Here is a 17081-nt window from a genome sequence, read left to right on the forward strand (position 1 = left end):
AAACCACTGCTGTGTGAAATTTAAACTCAAAACAGACAGGCTTAGACTAACAGACGGACACAAACTGGCTGCTAGGTTCAAAATGAGAGCAAAAGGCTTAATAAGCAGGTATAGCAGCTCTACTACTTAATTAAATCATGCCGTGGGGGAACTACAAAGAAACCTGCGCTGACTACTGATCAGATGCTCTTACTGAATTGTTTCATCCTGCATCGATAGTTTCGATAGAAAACTATACATGCGATGAAAGGGAAACTAAATCTCATCAAAAATAATTTGGAGGTAAGGCAAGGTCAGAAAAAGGGGAATGGTATGTTTTCTTTTGGCTAAAGGGAGGGTAGTCTGACTCTCTGGGAGGGCAGAGAGTGATGTTTTACTTTTTCACCCTGGATTCATATTTCATTTTAACCCTCCCTTGATATAGTTAATCATTACATAAATAGCTAGATCTGTTATGCAACTCAGTCACTGTGTGGGTTATACAATGGGCAATAAGAGCTATAGCTGATCTTATACATACTGTAAGTCTGATTGAATTGATATTTATTTTTTTATTTGGAACGTGGGGTGGGTTAAAGATAGTACAGCTCAGGTTCCTCAGAGCTGCCTCCAGAGCTCAAGTCACTCAATAGGAGAGGTAACAAGTTATTTACTACTAGCCCTCTAAAAAAAATAGAGAGGGACTCTATAAATGTGTCCAGTCGCACTTCTTATGTGTGCATTGGTGGCTACAGTATAATGTCATACATATTTGAAGTATTAAATGCCCAGTGAGTAGGATTTAGTGGCTTCTGGCAGTGAGGTCGCAGATCGCAATTAACTGAACATCAGGTCACTCACCCTTCCCTTTCCAGGCGTGTCGGCGAACTACGGTGGCCTTCAGGTAATGTAAAAATGTGAAAGTGCCTCTCTAGAGCCAGGCTTTGGTTTGTCCGTTCTGGGCTACTCTTACCCTAAGGTGATTATACACTTTAGGGTAAACAATTAAACAAGTTGTACCAGTTCAATATTGATCAAATATTTTGAAATATTGAGGGTTGGGGGGCGTTTTCTTTTTTCTTTTTTATTCAAAGGGAGGGTCAAAAGGAAATATTAATAATGAAGGGGAGGGTCTTCCTTTAAAAAAAGTTAAATATAAGATTTTACCCCACACCAATAATATAATAATAATAACACCAGTACATTTCTTTAAGCATGAAATTAAGTCTCACTTGGTTACATTTCATTTCCAAGTATTGCTTGCTTTAGTGCGTTGACACTAAATGTGTTCAATAAGAGATCAAGGTAAAAAAGACTGTTATATTCCCGCTGATTAAGTTATTGGTTAATTATCCAGAATGCTTATGAGTAATTATTTCACTGTTACTGTCTCAAAGAACAAGAGCGCTTTTTGGAAGAGCAAAAAAGACATCACAGAATGAGTGGATAGAGAGGTACTACAGACAAGTAAGGGGACAAAGACGATGTGATATAAATGACAATGCCACAATTATTCAGTAACACTGTTACATTACATTACATATTTTGATCTGAAGGCTGACGTGTTCTTTGGTGTCTACAAAAGATTTAGTGACTGAGGTGCAGTGCAAAGCATTGCAGCATGGCCACATGTTTTCATTATTTTTCTTATACTGTTTTCATGTAGCGTAAATTAAAAGACCAGCAATGCTTGTCAATTAAACCACAAAGCAGAGTCATAACACACAGATTGATGTCCTGTGTATTTACAATTACTTGGTGTACGTTCTGTGGTCTTGGCTTGGTGCAAAAATCAATTCCGGCTGCACAGACACACCAGCAAGTATGCCACACCCTAACACACACACACACACACACACACACACACACATACACACACACACACACACACACACACACACACACACACACACACACACACACACACACACACACTATGTATCATGAGAACAGTTCAGTGAGGTGTGTAGTGTGAACTGGGAGACTCATCAGTCAAGCAGTAGATTCCAGTGCAGGGCTACCGGTGCAGGACTGGTTGCTACAGCTGCCAGTACAACAGCACCGATCGGCTGTTAGTGAGCTGCCAATGTGAGTAATGTTTCTCCCTTACAGTTTCCATGTGCAGTACCCTTCAGGATCCAGGTAATGTAACAGAGAACAAATAAATAAATAGTATAAAATGCTAAAAAGTCTCCAAAGTGCTGCCTTGTCTTAATCAGACGTTAAAGGCAAATGTGTGGTTATTATTGCTTGACTGAAAATGCTAACTAGTTTGATCAAGGCTAAAACAGTTTGCTTCATTGCACTTGAAGGTAAATCATTTGGGTCTAATGATCCCATATATATATATATATATATATATATATATATATATATATATATATATATATATATATATATATATATATATACACATACATATATATATATCTATATATATATATCTATATATATATATAGATATATATATATACTGTATATATAGATATAGATATATATACTGTATATATCAATGTTGGTTTTGCCTGTGTTCTTGAAGCTAAGTGTCTCCTATGATAAATGAATCAACTTTGCAGCAGATTTTAATTAAAAACTTTAAATAATTAGACTCGTTGAAATTTACACACAAGCCCTGGGTTCTTACGTTGCCCAAAGCAACAGCCATGTTCAACCTAGTTTGACCCGTGTGTCTTGGCTGTATAAAAGTACCTGCAGCAGGATGGCCACGTCAATTATGATCTGAACTGACCCGCAAACCCAAAACTGTGCCGGGCTTTCGTTCAACACGAAGTAGGTGGTCTTGAAGACGTCCCCGGCCGTCCACAGCAGCACCATCTTCACACTGGAGCAATGGGGACACAGAGAGGTGAAGGTGTGAGGACAGGGAGAATTAAGGAGTTTTCACTCAAAGGAATAATTTGACATTTGGGAAAGATGCTGAGCATAAAGACTGGAAACAGCTGACCTGGCTCTGTCCAAAGGTAACAAACTGCACAAACCCCCCCAAAACTGCAGAAACACCAATGAAGTTAGCGGTGCCAGCCAGAAATAGTGCAGCACATAACTCCCCATAAAATCCCAACGTGTTGTTTGTACACTTCGGTTTTAGTGTGGATTAAACAAAGAAGATATAACTTGTAAGTGAGATTTATGAGATACTGATGGGTAGATTTTATTATAGCTCAACAGAGCCAGGCTAGCTGTTTCCCTGTTTCCAGTATTTATGCTAGGTTAAGCTAACAGTCTGCTTGCTACAGCTACATACTGTAGTGGTATCTGCCTTTTCATTTAACTCTCAGTAAAAAGCTAATTTCCCAAAATGTAAAACTATTCCTTTCATTTTTATTATTTTACAAAGCATTCTTCCTGCTATGGACGTTCATCAAAACCCAAGGCAAAAGAAAGTAAAAGTAAAATAACAGCAGCTATCTGCCAAAAATAAGTAGTTGCTCCCTTTGCACATGTGACAGATTTTTAAAAGCACCTTCCTTTAGTTCCAACCGTATAAAAAAAAACATAGAGGATGCAGTAAATAAATAAAATCAATGAACAGGGCGAAGTTTGGCCTAAACTTGCCTGTCTGAGAGCCATAGAGGCTGAGAAGTAAAACCTTGAAGAAGACACTAATCATCTGCTGTGCCAGCAGCCCGATGACAACACAATGCCCTCAGGGAGTCCTCTGAAACTTTATCTCTGCTTCTTGTACTCCTCCACTCATCACTTTCTGTCTTGTTTTCATCCTTCATCAGTTGTTTTTTTTCCTGTGCAACAATCCCTGCCCAACTTTTTGTGTTGTCATCTTGAGTCATTTACTGTCATGTTTCTTTAACTCCTCTGCCTGACTCATACTCCTGCGGCTGTGGCGCTGTGCCCATACGCGTTCAACGCGGGAACCTCTCATGTAGCATGTCATTTCTTTTTGATTTCAACCCGCGGTTTCCAAATCCTTTGTCAGGTGGTCTTTGATTTATGTGATTCAATAGTTCCACATACGTTTGACCCAACGCAATCCCATTGCTGGAAAATTTTTTTCCAAATAATTGGACGATGACGAGAAGCTCCTGTGCCTAGAATTAATAAGGGTGTTGTTTTTGAAAACTAACCTCCCGGCTCTGATGTCCAATCAAACTTCTGCAGCGTCTGTCATGTAGTCACATTATTTTCAGGAGGTGCTGCTCTGCGCAAGCTTTTCCACAGAATTATAAATCAGGCATTACCCTTCACAGTCTCTGCCCTCACTCTACCTACTCTGTGCTCCCTCCTCCATTCTTGCTCTCTGGACAGCAAAGTCCCATAAGGATGAATGTAATATGAGTTTATTCTTTTTTATTATAGGGCTGAATGGGCCTGGGGACGGAGCAGGGCCATCAGTCATCAATGAGACTTAATGTAAGGGTCAGAGAGGGGCGAGGGAGAAAGAAGACCGAGACAGAGAGCCTGCAAAGGACAGCATTTATGTAGCATGCAGTAAGAGAGACAGCACGAAGACAACAAAACCACCAGAGAGAAAGAGAGGGACCTCTATGAATGGGGAGGAGACCTCTGTGAGACAGATATGAAGAAGATGAGTGCGTATGGGGGTAGAGGCAGCCTAATGACTTTGGGGACTGCTTGCCCAGTACTGTCCTTGAGCTCTCCTTGCAGAGTCATGTCAAACGCCTGACTCTCCCCGGGCTGCCTCCAGGCCCCGATGAGGAACCGAAACATTTGCGGCAAACAATACATCCCTGGCATGGAACCGAGGACATCACTATTCAACAAAAATCTGTGAATGTATTAAATCCAGACACTGCATGTGGTATCGAAATGTGATTAACAACCCAGACTTACGCAGGCTGCAAACTGTGCTGTGGGCTGTGCTGGAGAGCTACAGGAGGTGAAATAAAACTTTTCTTTTGCTAAGAAATCTGTAATTATATCTTTGGTGCGTTTACTTATTTTGTCAAAAAATGTAATTCCCAAAATGAAGAAATTTAAGTTGTATTTTGACTCATTTTGGTTGAGTCCGTGGTAATTTAATTGGACCGATATCTGTGTGAGCGGATACTAAAAATAGTTTGTATCAGTTTGACACTATTACTACCCGTTGGCGTGCGCATGACGCTACCTTGCGTATCTTGCATCCGTTTGGTTGTGTACATAGTCAGAGATTGAACGTCTGGTTAAACAGCAAGTATATCTCCGGCCTTAGTCCCAGCTGTAATTTCAGCACTAAATACACTACTCTGTGACTCTGTGCAGTATTACTCCATGTTATGATTCAACACGGTAACACACAGAGTGATGAGATTACTCATTGCTGTGAGTTTTGACAAGTCATTTGCACAACTGGCGCTTTTAATAAATCATACCCACAAGGCTTTACAACAAACTTTTTCAACTAGGTTTCCAGCAGTCTCTGTGTCTCTGGGTCTTGGACTTCTTACAGTGCAGAACACAGATAGACTTAAGTCCTTTACCATCAGCTGTCCTCTCACCATTTCTCTACTCATTATACACCGATGACTGAAGTTACCTAAGTTTGCTGATTATGCAACTCTGGTGGGACTGATTTCCTATAGTGATGACACAGCTTACAGGAAGGAGCTCTATCGGTCAACTGAACATCAACTAAAATAAAGAACTTGTAGTGGACTGAGCTACTACGGCTGGTCATCAACAACCAGGTGGTGGAGAAGATGGACTATTTCAAATTCCTCTGGACTACAATCTCTTCCTCTCTGAAAAGGGAAGACAACATCGCCATCATACAGAAGAAAGCTCACCAGCTAAAACAACGTGTCAGAGGTTGAAATGTTCCAGTGCTACAGAGCAGTAATAGAAAGTGTGCTCCCCTTCTCAATAACTGTATGGCAATCTCTACAGCTCAAGAGAAAAGAACTGCTGGACAGAGTCCTGCGCAGAGCTTAAAAAAGAATTGACTCACACCCTGTAAACCCTCTATTCAGTCTTTAACCATCGGATAAAAGATACGCAGTATAAAGACAACAATATGTCTTTTTCACAATAGCACTTATCCTAAGCAATCAGCATCCTAAATCCTTCATCGGTTAAATTTACAAGCACATGTATGACGAAAACATCAGAGTGTGCAGGAGCTGCCAGATAAAACAGTGGGAATCAGCGCTAATGTTGCTAGAAAGCTATGCTAACTAGCTGTGACCCTGGTTTTCACCAAAAACAATATTATTTGCTTTTGAAAAATGGTGCACAATGGATGGCATCATCAGTATCATTATAGTTTATATTTCCCTTTACAACACTAAAACTTAATTCTTTTATATATATATATATATATATATATATATATATATATATATATATATATATATATATATATATATATCTTTCAAATGAAAAGTTGAATTGATAAGCATGATAACGCACCCTTGATCAGTGTTCTTTCCGCTACACTTGACTTGCTATGGTATGGAATGACCAGTAGCTTATGGAGGCTTATGCTAGCTCATGTTAGCTTACTTATAATGCTGTATAACACTTTGTTTTATTACTTACCCTTATCTAGCCAACAAGATAAAGCCAATCTGCTTCTGTCAACACACCGCTTCTTCCCTCTTCCGTCCTCCCACCTCCAATTTAACCACCTCAGGCTTTGGTAAGAATCAGGCTATTTCCACCTCTCCCAAAGGATGACCAAGGAGCGCTTGTTCAGAGCACATCTGAGTCTCACTGATGTCTTCTGCTCTCCTAACAATTTAAACCTTCAGTGCAAACACTCCAAGGTTTCATTGAATTGCTCCAAAAATAGGTGTGCTAAAGAATTTAAAATCGTTATGCTTTTTACTTCTTTCTCTCTAAGCTGCCGGCATTCCTCAGGGGAAATACTTGCTTTATGTTCCACTGAAGGTTTTTGTTCCTCAGAGAGCACCCTTCGCTGAAATTTGGATTTGTTGTTTTATCTCTCCCCTCATATTTTCCTTTTACCACGCCACTTTCTTCTTTTCTCCGTTGTCCCGCTCAACTGTCATCTTTACTTTTATTGCCTCTGTCATTGCCTTGACTCCGCTCCTCTCTTCTCTGCAAAAGGGAAGAAAGTCAGTGACTTTTATCAGCTTCAACTGCACACCATGATAAAGTCAAATAATGAAGATGCGTACTACGGCACAGTGCGCTATAGCTTGTTGGAACAAATCCTCCCCTAAACAGCTTGTGAAGAACATTACATTTAAAACAATGGAATTAAGAATAACGCTGTAGTTCTTTTGTTCAAAATTCATGTTACTGTTTGAACACGGTAAAGAAAACATTAATATAATAATATACGATCTATAATGGTCTGTTGAAATTCAAAATGTACAGTGTACAAGCGCAATAAGCCATGCCTTGTACTCTAGAGGGGAATGTTCATGTCCGTCTCACCCATATCCGTAAATTATGCAACTGTTCTCTTCACTTACACAAAATGGAGGAAATGTTTTGATTGAGCCGTACTGAACGGATAAACGTGACACGAAGCCAACCGATAATGTGAGGAAGCGTCTTGCGTTCCTCCCCATAGATGGATAAAGATAATGCTTAAAAAGTGCTTGTTAACTTTGTAAAAATGCAATTCCCTAGTAATTTGCCACTGAAGTGAGGCAGCGCAGCAGAGGTTTAATTTAGCTGAACTGTGAGGTAAAAATCAGTGCGGAGCTTTATGGCTCGCACAGCTGCACAAGAGAGCACAGCCACTCTCCTCATTGGAAATAATGGCTTTTCTCTTTGATGTGTCGAACCTGTGCCTTCAGTGTGAAATCTCTGTTCAAGCTTTAGTTCTTGAAAGAGTGACAGCACTGAGACTGCTTGGTCCATTTTTGAATTGAACAAAACAAAGAAGTTGAGTCCTATAGAAAATATAAGTCTGGGACAGGAAGCGAGTAAAGATGGAACGGCTACCCTTTTAAACATATTAATCGTGTTTGCGGATCATTTGCACAATATAACCATATGAATATCAGTAGTAAGAAGAGTTAGATGGCGTGCACATGCATCTGATTAGAGCTGTAAATCAGTGAATAGGAGGACAAAGAAGCAGAAAAAAGAGAAATGATTTATCGACAGAGAGAAATGTTTAATTCAGTGGAGGCAATATTTATTGGTTTTCTACCATATAAAAACGCAGCTTAAAATGCTCACATCTTCTGTGTCCTCTCAGCCTCTGCCTAACCTTCCCTCCCCTCTTTCGCCCTCCCTCACACGCCCGAATTCTCTGTTCCCCCGTTGGCTAATTTCTTTGCTCAAGAGACGGCAAACATCATTAACGAGGCTGAGTCATTAGCAATGTAATTAAGCAGGGCGGGTCATCTGTACAAAAGCGGTCTATGCAGCAGTGCAGCAGAATAGAGACAAAATGCCAGTTTGAGGTCATCTCTGGCAGGAACACACACACACACACACACACACACACACACACACACACACACTTCCCGCATTTTACAAACTCTGTCTGTTTGTCATGCTAGTCTCATGTAGCTCCATCTGGGACTCGTGCCTCAGTTGACAGGTGATGAAAGACACACAGAACAAACACTTGAACTTGGTCTCGAGCGAGGCTTTGAGTGTCCACAGGGAGGAGGAGTTATTAAGGTATTGATTTAGAAATATTGACTGACTGACTGACTACCTCAGTGTCACACACACACACACACACATCAACCAGCATGTGTGACAGTTTGCTTTAACAAATGGAAATGCAGCTCAACAGAAAATACAACCCATGGAATTGCTCATTTGCACACACACACACACACACACACACACACACACACACACACACACACACACACGCTGATGGACACACAGGCACTCACACTGACTCATTTCAGCTCAGCCTGGACAAGTCTCTCATCGATTACTACTGACCTGACGCCTTCATCTGAGCAAGTGGCAAGAGATGAGAGAGGAAAGGGTGAAATGGTGAGCTGAGCACTTCAAGGTTGAAAAGAAAAAGAAGGGAGCTCGGAGATAGATGGATGTGGAAGGATAGAGGTATGAAGGAAAAGAGGGAGATGGATGACAATGTATCCGGACAGGGGGATGATAAATCTAGAGAGGGGTGAGATAGTTGGAGAGTGACTGGATGGAGGAAGCGATGGAGGAAGCAAGAGGGGGGGTCTGATTGCATGCTGGGATGACTGTCCTGTATGCGGGCCAGGCAGCAATTGAGCTGTCAGGCCAGCTATTAGCTCCTCTAAGCGGCTGGAGTGGACAAGTGGAACAGTACTACAGGAAGTAGGGCTGAGTGACATTTGGAAAAAAGGACAGAGAAAGGAGAGGGAGAGAATTAAAAGGACATGAGCGTGGTTCGTGCATTTTAGTGATTTCACGGCCCAAATATTAGCAAAGTTGCCTGATCTTTAAATGTCACTTTGCGAAACAGCATCTTGTGGCAGGTCTAAAATAACTATAAAGCTCATACAATTGTAAATCAGTGCTAAAATTTCTTTTCAACTCTATTCACCTGATGCCTGAATTGTCCAGTTCTGCACATATTGGGTTTATTTTAGTTGGAGACGGGACGCAAACTGCATTCTTTAGTGAGAAACAACATGCTGTGCTCCAATCCAATGGATGTGCAGTAAATCATGTGCTGTAGAATAGAACTGTCCAATACTCCATTAGGTAATATATGCAGAGGAAACATTCAACTTCCTCGATCTAACGTGATGTAGTGATAAAACAATTAGCTAATCGATAAGTCAGAAAATGAATGCGTGACAATTTGAATCATCAATTATTCAGTGAAGTCATTTTGTTCACGCAAAAACACCACACAACCATAGCAAGTGGTTACAGCCGTGCTGCTTTTGTTCAATTTATTTCATCTTAATTTGAAAACTTCAGTTTTGAGAACGTTAGGCAAACAAGAAAATACACCATTTTAAGACTTCTTTTTGGGCATTTATCATCTACAGACTCAACAATTAATTGATCAATCGCTCCACAAAAGGCAAAAAACCCCCGTATATATCAATAGCTAGAATAATTAGAAATTGCATCCTTACACAATACAGTATGCTTTGCAGGCAATTATTGGTCACAACTGTAGATTTTCACTTTATATTAAAATTCCAGAGGTTTCTGAAGCAACCAAATACCTCAATCTGGATTACAGTGATGCCTTTGCACCAGACAACAAGCAGGTTTCATAATGTAATTTATTGGTGCAGCTATATACCACTTGAAACAATAGGGATTAGAAGGCTAACAGGCTGACTGTTACTGCAGCTTGTGGATTTATTGCTTCAGCTATACTTCATCAGAACAGGTATTCGATTAGGTTTACTCTACTCTATGTCCACTTTGCCTCTTTTCACCTCCCTGCAAATTGCTCACTGTTCTCACCTCCCTAACCCCGTGTTGGTCGATCTGTACCAATCTTTCTCTCTTTTTGTAATACATCTCACACACCTTCCACCACTCGTTCTCCTTCTCACTACCCCCCAGCTGTCTTCAACATGCTTCTAAATCTTAATCCACAGCCCTACTTCTCTTCTCTGCCTCTACTCCTGTCAACTTTCGTCTCGTTATCTTCTTGTCCCAGCCTCCTCTGCTGCCTTCCACCGTGTTTGCTGCCTAAGCAACCACTGGATGGATGGATGGATGGATGGATATTGGGATGAAGGAATTGAGGAAAGGCCAACTGGCTGAAAGTTTCTTGCAGGCACAAAGTTGAATGCTAGCATCTTTCTGCACCCATGCAAATAAGTTTCCACATATGTAAATTGTATGACTGCAGTCCAGAGTACAAACGGGGGAAGGTGACCGTGTAGTTAATGACATAGCTGCCATGCAAAGTTTACAGAAACAATGTTGACTAAAGTCTACAACTGTAAAATCAGCAGAAGGAACCGCATTTCCATTTCAGGCTGAGACACACTGGGTGCACTGGTTTGTTGCCTTAACACTAACACTGACGCTGTAATGACAATGGTACATTAGTCTGCAATTCGTGGTGAATTTCTCCTGGTTGAAAACATATTGTGACCAAAAGTATGTCATTGGACACATTTTTTCACTACTGTTGTGAAGTTCAGAAAGATCACAAAGTAAACCCAGTGCAGGCACAACGCTTTCAGTGGGGAATGTATGTGAGACTGTTAGACAGTCCCTGCTTGATAATATTGATACACAAGTTCATGGAAAGAGACACACTGGAGCTGCAAGGGATGACGTTTACCGTTTCAAAGAGCTCCAATCAGCTTTTCCATCTCTTTTTTTTAGAGTAACCATGCATATGTGCATTGGCATGATGTGTATGTGTGTGTGTCTTTGTATACACATGTGTGGGCCTACACATGAGGGTGGGTGAGGTGATTTATCAGCAGGGCTGTAGCTCTCCCTGAGGGGCAGTGGAGGGGGGGGGGGGGGGGGCAGATAGAGAGACGAAAATCAAAGGGCCCAACGGGAGAGAAGCCGAGCTGCTCTTAACCCACTAACCATGAATTATGCATGTTGATCGATCGCACACCAGCAAACTATGAAAAGTTCCCAACCTGCCAGAAAGAGATGGATTCCACTTTACCAAGCGAATCAGAGGAGAGGTGAGGGGAAGAAAGAGTATGAGGCAGAGTTTGCTTGGGGCTATTTTCGGAACTTTGTTTTCGGAGAATGTAAACAAGCCAGAACAGATGAGATGGCCTGCTGGTGATGGCTTCTTCGATTTGTCGTAGCTTTGTTTTAGAAAATGGTTACAGAAAAACATTAAAGCACATTCTGCAAGGCTACAGACTCTTCTAAAATCTATTTTAATAAGCTATAGGATCACTGTATCACTTATACATTTTTAAATCCTGTCATGAGGAACATTTCAAGCAGAGTCCTTCTTCAGTATGCAAAGCTAGACAAATGATGAAAAAACGCTCCCATTATAGAATTATGCAATAGGTATGTAATTGATGAGACGTAATTTATTAGAGAAATCAAACAGTGAAGAAGATTTGTCGTTAAATGAGTGATTAAACATAGATGTACTGATGAATAGACACAAGGAATCCCTCATTCTTTTCGGATAAAAGGAAACCCAGTAACCCCATTACTCACATTATTAGCTCTCATAAAAACGTCTGAGGTTTATGGGATAATCACGATGTTGGCGCTTCATGTCTAAATAGCACAGATGTCTTTGCATGCGGAGGAAGATCTCTCTCCAAAATGTTTGCGTCACAATGTTACATCAGAGGAAGTCAGAACGTTCAGAGCTTTTCTATTGCCTGACATTAGTAACAGGTAACAGTTCAAGACTACGGTACCTTTTATGTCTCCATTATTAAAGAATATAGAACGTTTTTTTACCTGTATCTTGAGGTGGATATGTATTAAAATACAAATAGTGAAAATGCATGTGCCAGATCCATTCAAGTAAGTGCAAGTAGTTTATGCTAATTAATTCCACGAGGGTTGTCCACTAACCACAAGGTTGGTGGTTCGATCCTTGGCTACCACGATGGGTTCATTTCCCCACTGCAGGACTAATAAGAGATTTATGTCTTTATTTAATATGAAGCACATAGTGTACAGAGAAACCATCCCTTCCACATTACCACAATTGAAGAGAGCCCTAAAGCCCAACTCAGTGGCCATCAGATCAGACTGTCCTGGGGAGCTTTCCGGTGTGAATCTGTATAATCATTAGGGAATGAATGAACTTCACATTTAGCCCCCCAAGCTTATTTCCACTATTATTTTCTATTTCCTCACATTGTTTCAAACACTCAGAGTATGACATGGTGTTTCATTCAAAGAATCAAGTTGTTTCTAGTTGTCCATTAAACACGGACTTCCCAGAGATACCGCAGGTTTTCGTCTGACAGCGTTTAGTCGTTGAGTTATGCTGTCCCCTGTTTGGCCTGCTTATACAAACAACAATGTGTTTTTGTGCGTGAGTGATTGCTCAGCACTCTGTGCTCTGCTGCCTGGGGAGTCTGCCTGTTTTTCTCTTCCCTCTCATTAAACCTTTATCTATTTCACCTTCTTTCCAGTTCTCCTTTCCCAATTCTGCACCAAAGCCGCCAACTTTCCCAATGTCACTCAGTGACAGTGGAGGGGACACTGATGGTGGCAGCCTGTCCGTCCCGATGTCTCAAAAGTATGTTATGCTGACAAATGCAGAACTGCTTTCCTTCTCAACTGATCTGTATCTTTGTTAGTTTCCTTTCCCGACAGTTCCTCTGCACTGTGTCTCTCTCAATTAAATTTACTGCATTTTATTGTCACGAATGAGATGTCCAACTACCAACATTCGGTCCATGAAGAGAATAGGATACATGCATGAACACTTGTTGGATTATTGGGTGCAGCTGCACATTCAGCTCCCATTCCCTCTCTACGTCACTCTGTCCCTCTCACACCATCCCAGCTAGCAGCTTGTTTCTTGCTCTCAGTTCTGAGTAACACCCTTCAAGCGTTAATGGAGGTCCTATTACCGTGTCCCTCCAATGGCAGTTGGATGGTGGTTTCACAGTTATCATACCTCGAGGCCATTTCGGACAAAGGGACGGTACCTTTACGGTTTGGCCCTGAGGGACAGCATGCAGAAACTGTAATGACCTCGAAGCACTTTGTGACCTGTGAACCAGAGCTGTGTGTCCCAAAAGGGAGCATATCTGGGAGGTGTGGGTCAGGACACATGGCTGCATATGTGGTACATGTGCGCAGTGTTCTAGATATGGCATCAACGGGTGGAAGAAGATGTGATTAAAGAATATATCTCTATGTCTATGTACTATCAAATAAACAGTGTTCTCCCGCCACTGATTTTGCGATACAGCAAACGTACTGAACCGCTAACCTTAGCTCACACCTGCTGCAAAAAGCTCTAAACATTGATGATTCAAATCATTGTAACTTAGTACTGTAATTTGAATTAATGGCCTATTATTCCCAGCTAAACTACTTGTGAAGCAGACGCTGGCACCACTTCCTCTATTGCCACTTTGGCTGACAGTGTTGTTCGGCGCCATGATAGAGAGATGCTCCGAGGTGCACTACCATTTTATTTCTGGAACGATGACCAGGACACATGATTTTTTATACGTGCAGATCTGATGTTTTCACATCCCAGATGATCAAAGGCACTAAAAATGTTTAAACTGTATAGGTCGTTAGGAGTTCAATCTGAATTGATTGGACTGCAATGTAACTAGGCAAAGGATGAATGATATCATATTTCTCATCATTCTAGAAACATTCTAACCCTAACAATGCTAACATGCTGTTTATCAGATGTTGTAGTGAAGTTATTTTACCATGTTCACCATCTTATTACTGTGTGGTAGCATGCTAACATTTGCTAGTTAGCACCAAAAGCAAAGTACAGCAGAGGATGATGGGAATGTCATTTGTTTTTTTTTATTTGGATCGTTAATACATTTATTTATTTTTTTAAAGGATAATGTTGAGAAGATTTATTATTTTTTTAAATGAAAAATAAGACAGTATGTGATAACTTGTTTGCGTGTGTCTGAATATCTGATAATTTAAAAAACATTCATGTGCTTTGTTCTGGTTTGCTGTAAATAATACAAACATTAGATTAGCTGATCAACAACAAATAACTGACATTTTTCAAATAATTGTATAATCTTTTAAATTATGATCAGAGCAAAACTGTCAGCCATTCAATGGGTTCAACTCTTGCAGTGTAAGGATTTGTAAATTGTAGCATATTTTTTAGTTTGAACTATAAAAAATCTCCAAAAATCTGAATAATACTATCGTGCAGCTCTATTGTGTATATAAAATGTGTGTTTATATGTGGTATCTCATTGAATATCCTGATCCTTCATGTTACTGTGCATATCAAAGAAGCCAAGTCTTTACAGGAGCTGATAACAGGAAGTGTGATGGAAATACAGCAGAAAGATTTTATCATTTAAATACAATTTGACAAGATCACTGGATTTTCCTCTATCAACCCGACCACTTCCATCACCAACAATAGTGCATGTTTTCTTTTCACAGTCATCGAACTAGAGGTCATTCAGGGATTGGCTCTTCATTTGTATTTGTGTTTCTCTCTCTGAGATATGTGCATGTATGCATGGCATGAGAGTGTACATGCATTTCGTGCCTACATCGTATATTGCGTAAGCAGAGCACATATAATAGTGTTCGCTAGGGCATAGTTAACACGATCAAAGCCATTGCATTGGTCGGTGCAGTAGCTCTCACTGCTAAATGAAGTCCTCTACTTTCCTGGGGCAAGACAAGACAGAAGATAGTGTTTAAGAACTCACATTTTCTTTTGTTTCTACAGTACGTGGTGGAGATGTGGAGAGGAGCAGTTTGCTGTGTCTAGTCCTTTGGTTGTACTGTGTGAAGGAATTTATAGATGCATTATTCTTATTATTTGGAGTGCATTAGGAAACACATTTATACACACAATCCTTCCAATAGAATACTGTATTATTTTCCATAATGGTAATGAATTTCGTTAAATGTCAAGAACTCGGGACAAAACTGAAGCAGAGCTGCGTAAATCCCATAAACCCACTGGCAACAGCCATGTGCCCATTATTTTCTATGTAAAGCCAGGGCCAGGATTAGTTGAAGGAAAATAAAATAAACACACACACACACACACACACACACACACACACACACACACACACACACACAGCCAAAATAGTTGGAAGTGCAATCTTCTTTAAACCGTGAATATATTTTCATTATCAATGTTGCTGCTGTTGTGAAAATGTATAAATACGAATAAGAAAAGCAGAACTATACAATTAGTCACACAAAACATAAAGTCACAAAAGCATATTGCACTATGGAAGAACTATAGGACAGCTATTTTTCAGCAGTTTCGGGAGGCTCAAATTGTATCAGAGCTGTGTTTTATCCACCCTGTTGTACGGTTCTGAATGCTGGAGAATGACACAAGAAGACCTCAACAGACTATCAACCTTCCACCCCAAGAGTTTAAGACGAATACTGCACATTTGCTGGCCAAACACCATTTCAAATGAAGAACTATATGACAAATGCCAACAAGAATGCATTGAGACCATCCTAATGAGAAGAAGATGGAGATGGATATGGACATGTGTTGAGAAAAGACCCTGCTGATATTACAAGGACAGCCTTACATTGGACACCAGAAGGGAAAAGAAAAAGAGGCCGACCAAGAAACACATGGAGAAGAACTGTGGAGAAGAGAAGAAGATGCAGAGCTTAAACCACGCATGGGGCACCATCCAGCGACTCGCCCAGGACAGACGGGAGTGGAAGACTTTTGTTGCTGCCCTACCTGCCAGGAGGCATAAAGGGCAATGAGATGAGATGAGCGGGAGGCTCTACAGAGGCACACGTCTGCATTTCCTGGTTGCAAAATCGCTAATTAGGTCATCATTTGGCAACTTCTGAGCGAGTTCTGCATTGATGCTGAGGACAGCAGGACCTCTTGGACATTACTGTCCCATTGAGCGAAAACCTTCGCTCAACAGAGGCAGCTGTTTGTTTCAGATTCTTCCCGGCTCCACTACCTTGACCTCTTCTCACTGGGCCATAGCTGTCACAATGAGGAAGAGGAAACTTATTGTTAAAAAATCAATTAATCAAGAATTAAAAACAAAAAAGACATTTCCTGATAAGCTATAGCTGGATAGGCTGGGTCATTTTTTGAGGAACTGCCAAAATACGTGGAGGACACATGCTCAACAAACCTGATTTAACCATTCTTCACTTGATGACTTTTGTACTGATCTGCAAATGTGTTACCATGGTGGCTAGATTATCTCGTATAATCATATAGATTGTTCTAGAGATAGACTCTCTTGTCTCTTTCTGGTATCTTTCCGTCATCACTCTCTCCCTTCCTCCGTTTCCCTGGAGTTGTGGTATGAATGTGCATGTGTGCGCACGCACATGTGCAAATTGTCAATAGTGACCAAGCAGCATAATTAGGCTGAGCACGATGGAACTTGCCTGTGTGTGTGTGTGTGTGTGTGTGTGTGTGTGTGTGTGTGTGTGTGTGTGTGTGTGTGTGTGTGTGTGTGTATGTGTGTCTCTCTCCCACAACATGCATCTGAGTGAAGGTGATCATTAGACGAGCTGGAAAAGGTGAGCAGTCCTTGATTAAATGGATCCATACACTCACC

At 40.8% G+C, this 17081-nt stretch overlaps 1 protein-coding gene across 1 annotated transcript in view; it reads right to left on the bottom strand.

Annotated features, from left to right (window-relative positions):
* Positions 1-2510: 2510 nt before the first annotated feature.
* The window catches only part of si:dkey-246g23.2 (solute carrier family 66 member 2), a 45500-nt gene continuing 30929 nt past the window's right edge, over positions 2511-17081 (bottom strand). The window contains exon 5 of the mRNA XM_068723472.1: positions 2511-2821. Within this exon, the coding sequence (XP_068579573.1) occupies positions 2647-2821 (175 nt within the window). The 3' untranslated portion in view covers positions 2511-2646. The remainder of the gene's footprint in view (positions 2822-17081) is intronic.

Source organism: Cebidichthys violaceus, unplaced genomic scaffold, assembly GCF_023349555.1.
Source record: "Cebidichthys violaceus isolate CVI_PGR_0920_01 unplaced genomic scaffold, fCebVio1.0.p SCAF_3, whole genome shotgun sequence".
In the NCBI taxonomy this organism is placed as follows: domain Eukaryota; kingdom Metazoa; phylum Chordata; class Actinopteri; order Perciformes; family Stichaeidae; genus Cebidichthys; species Cebidichthys violaceus.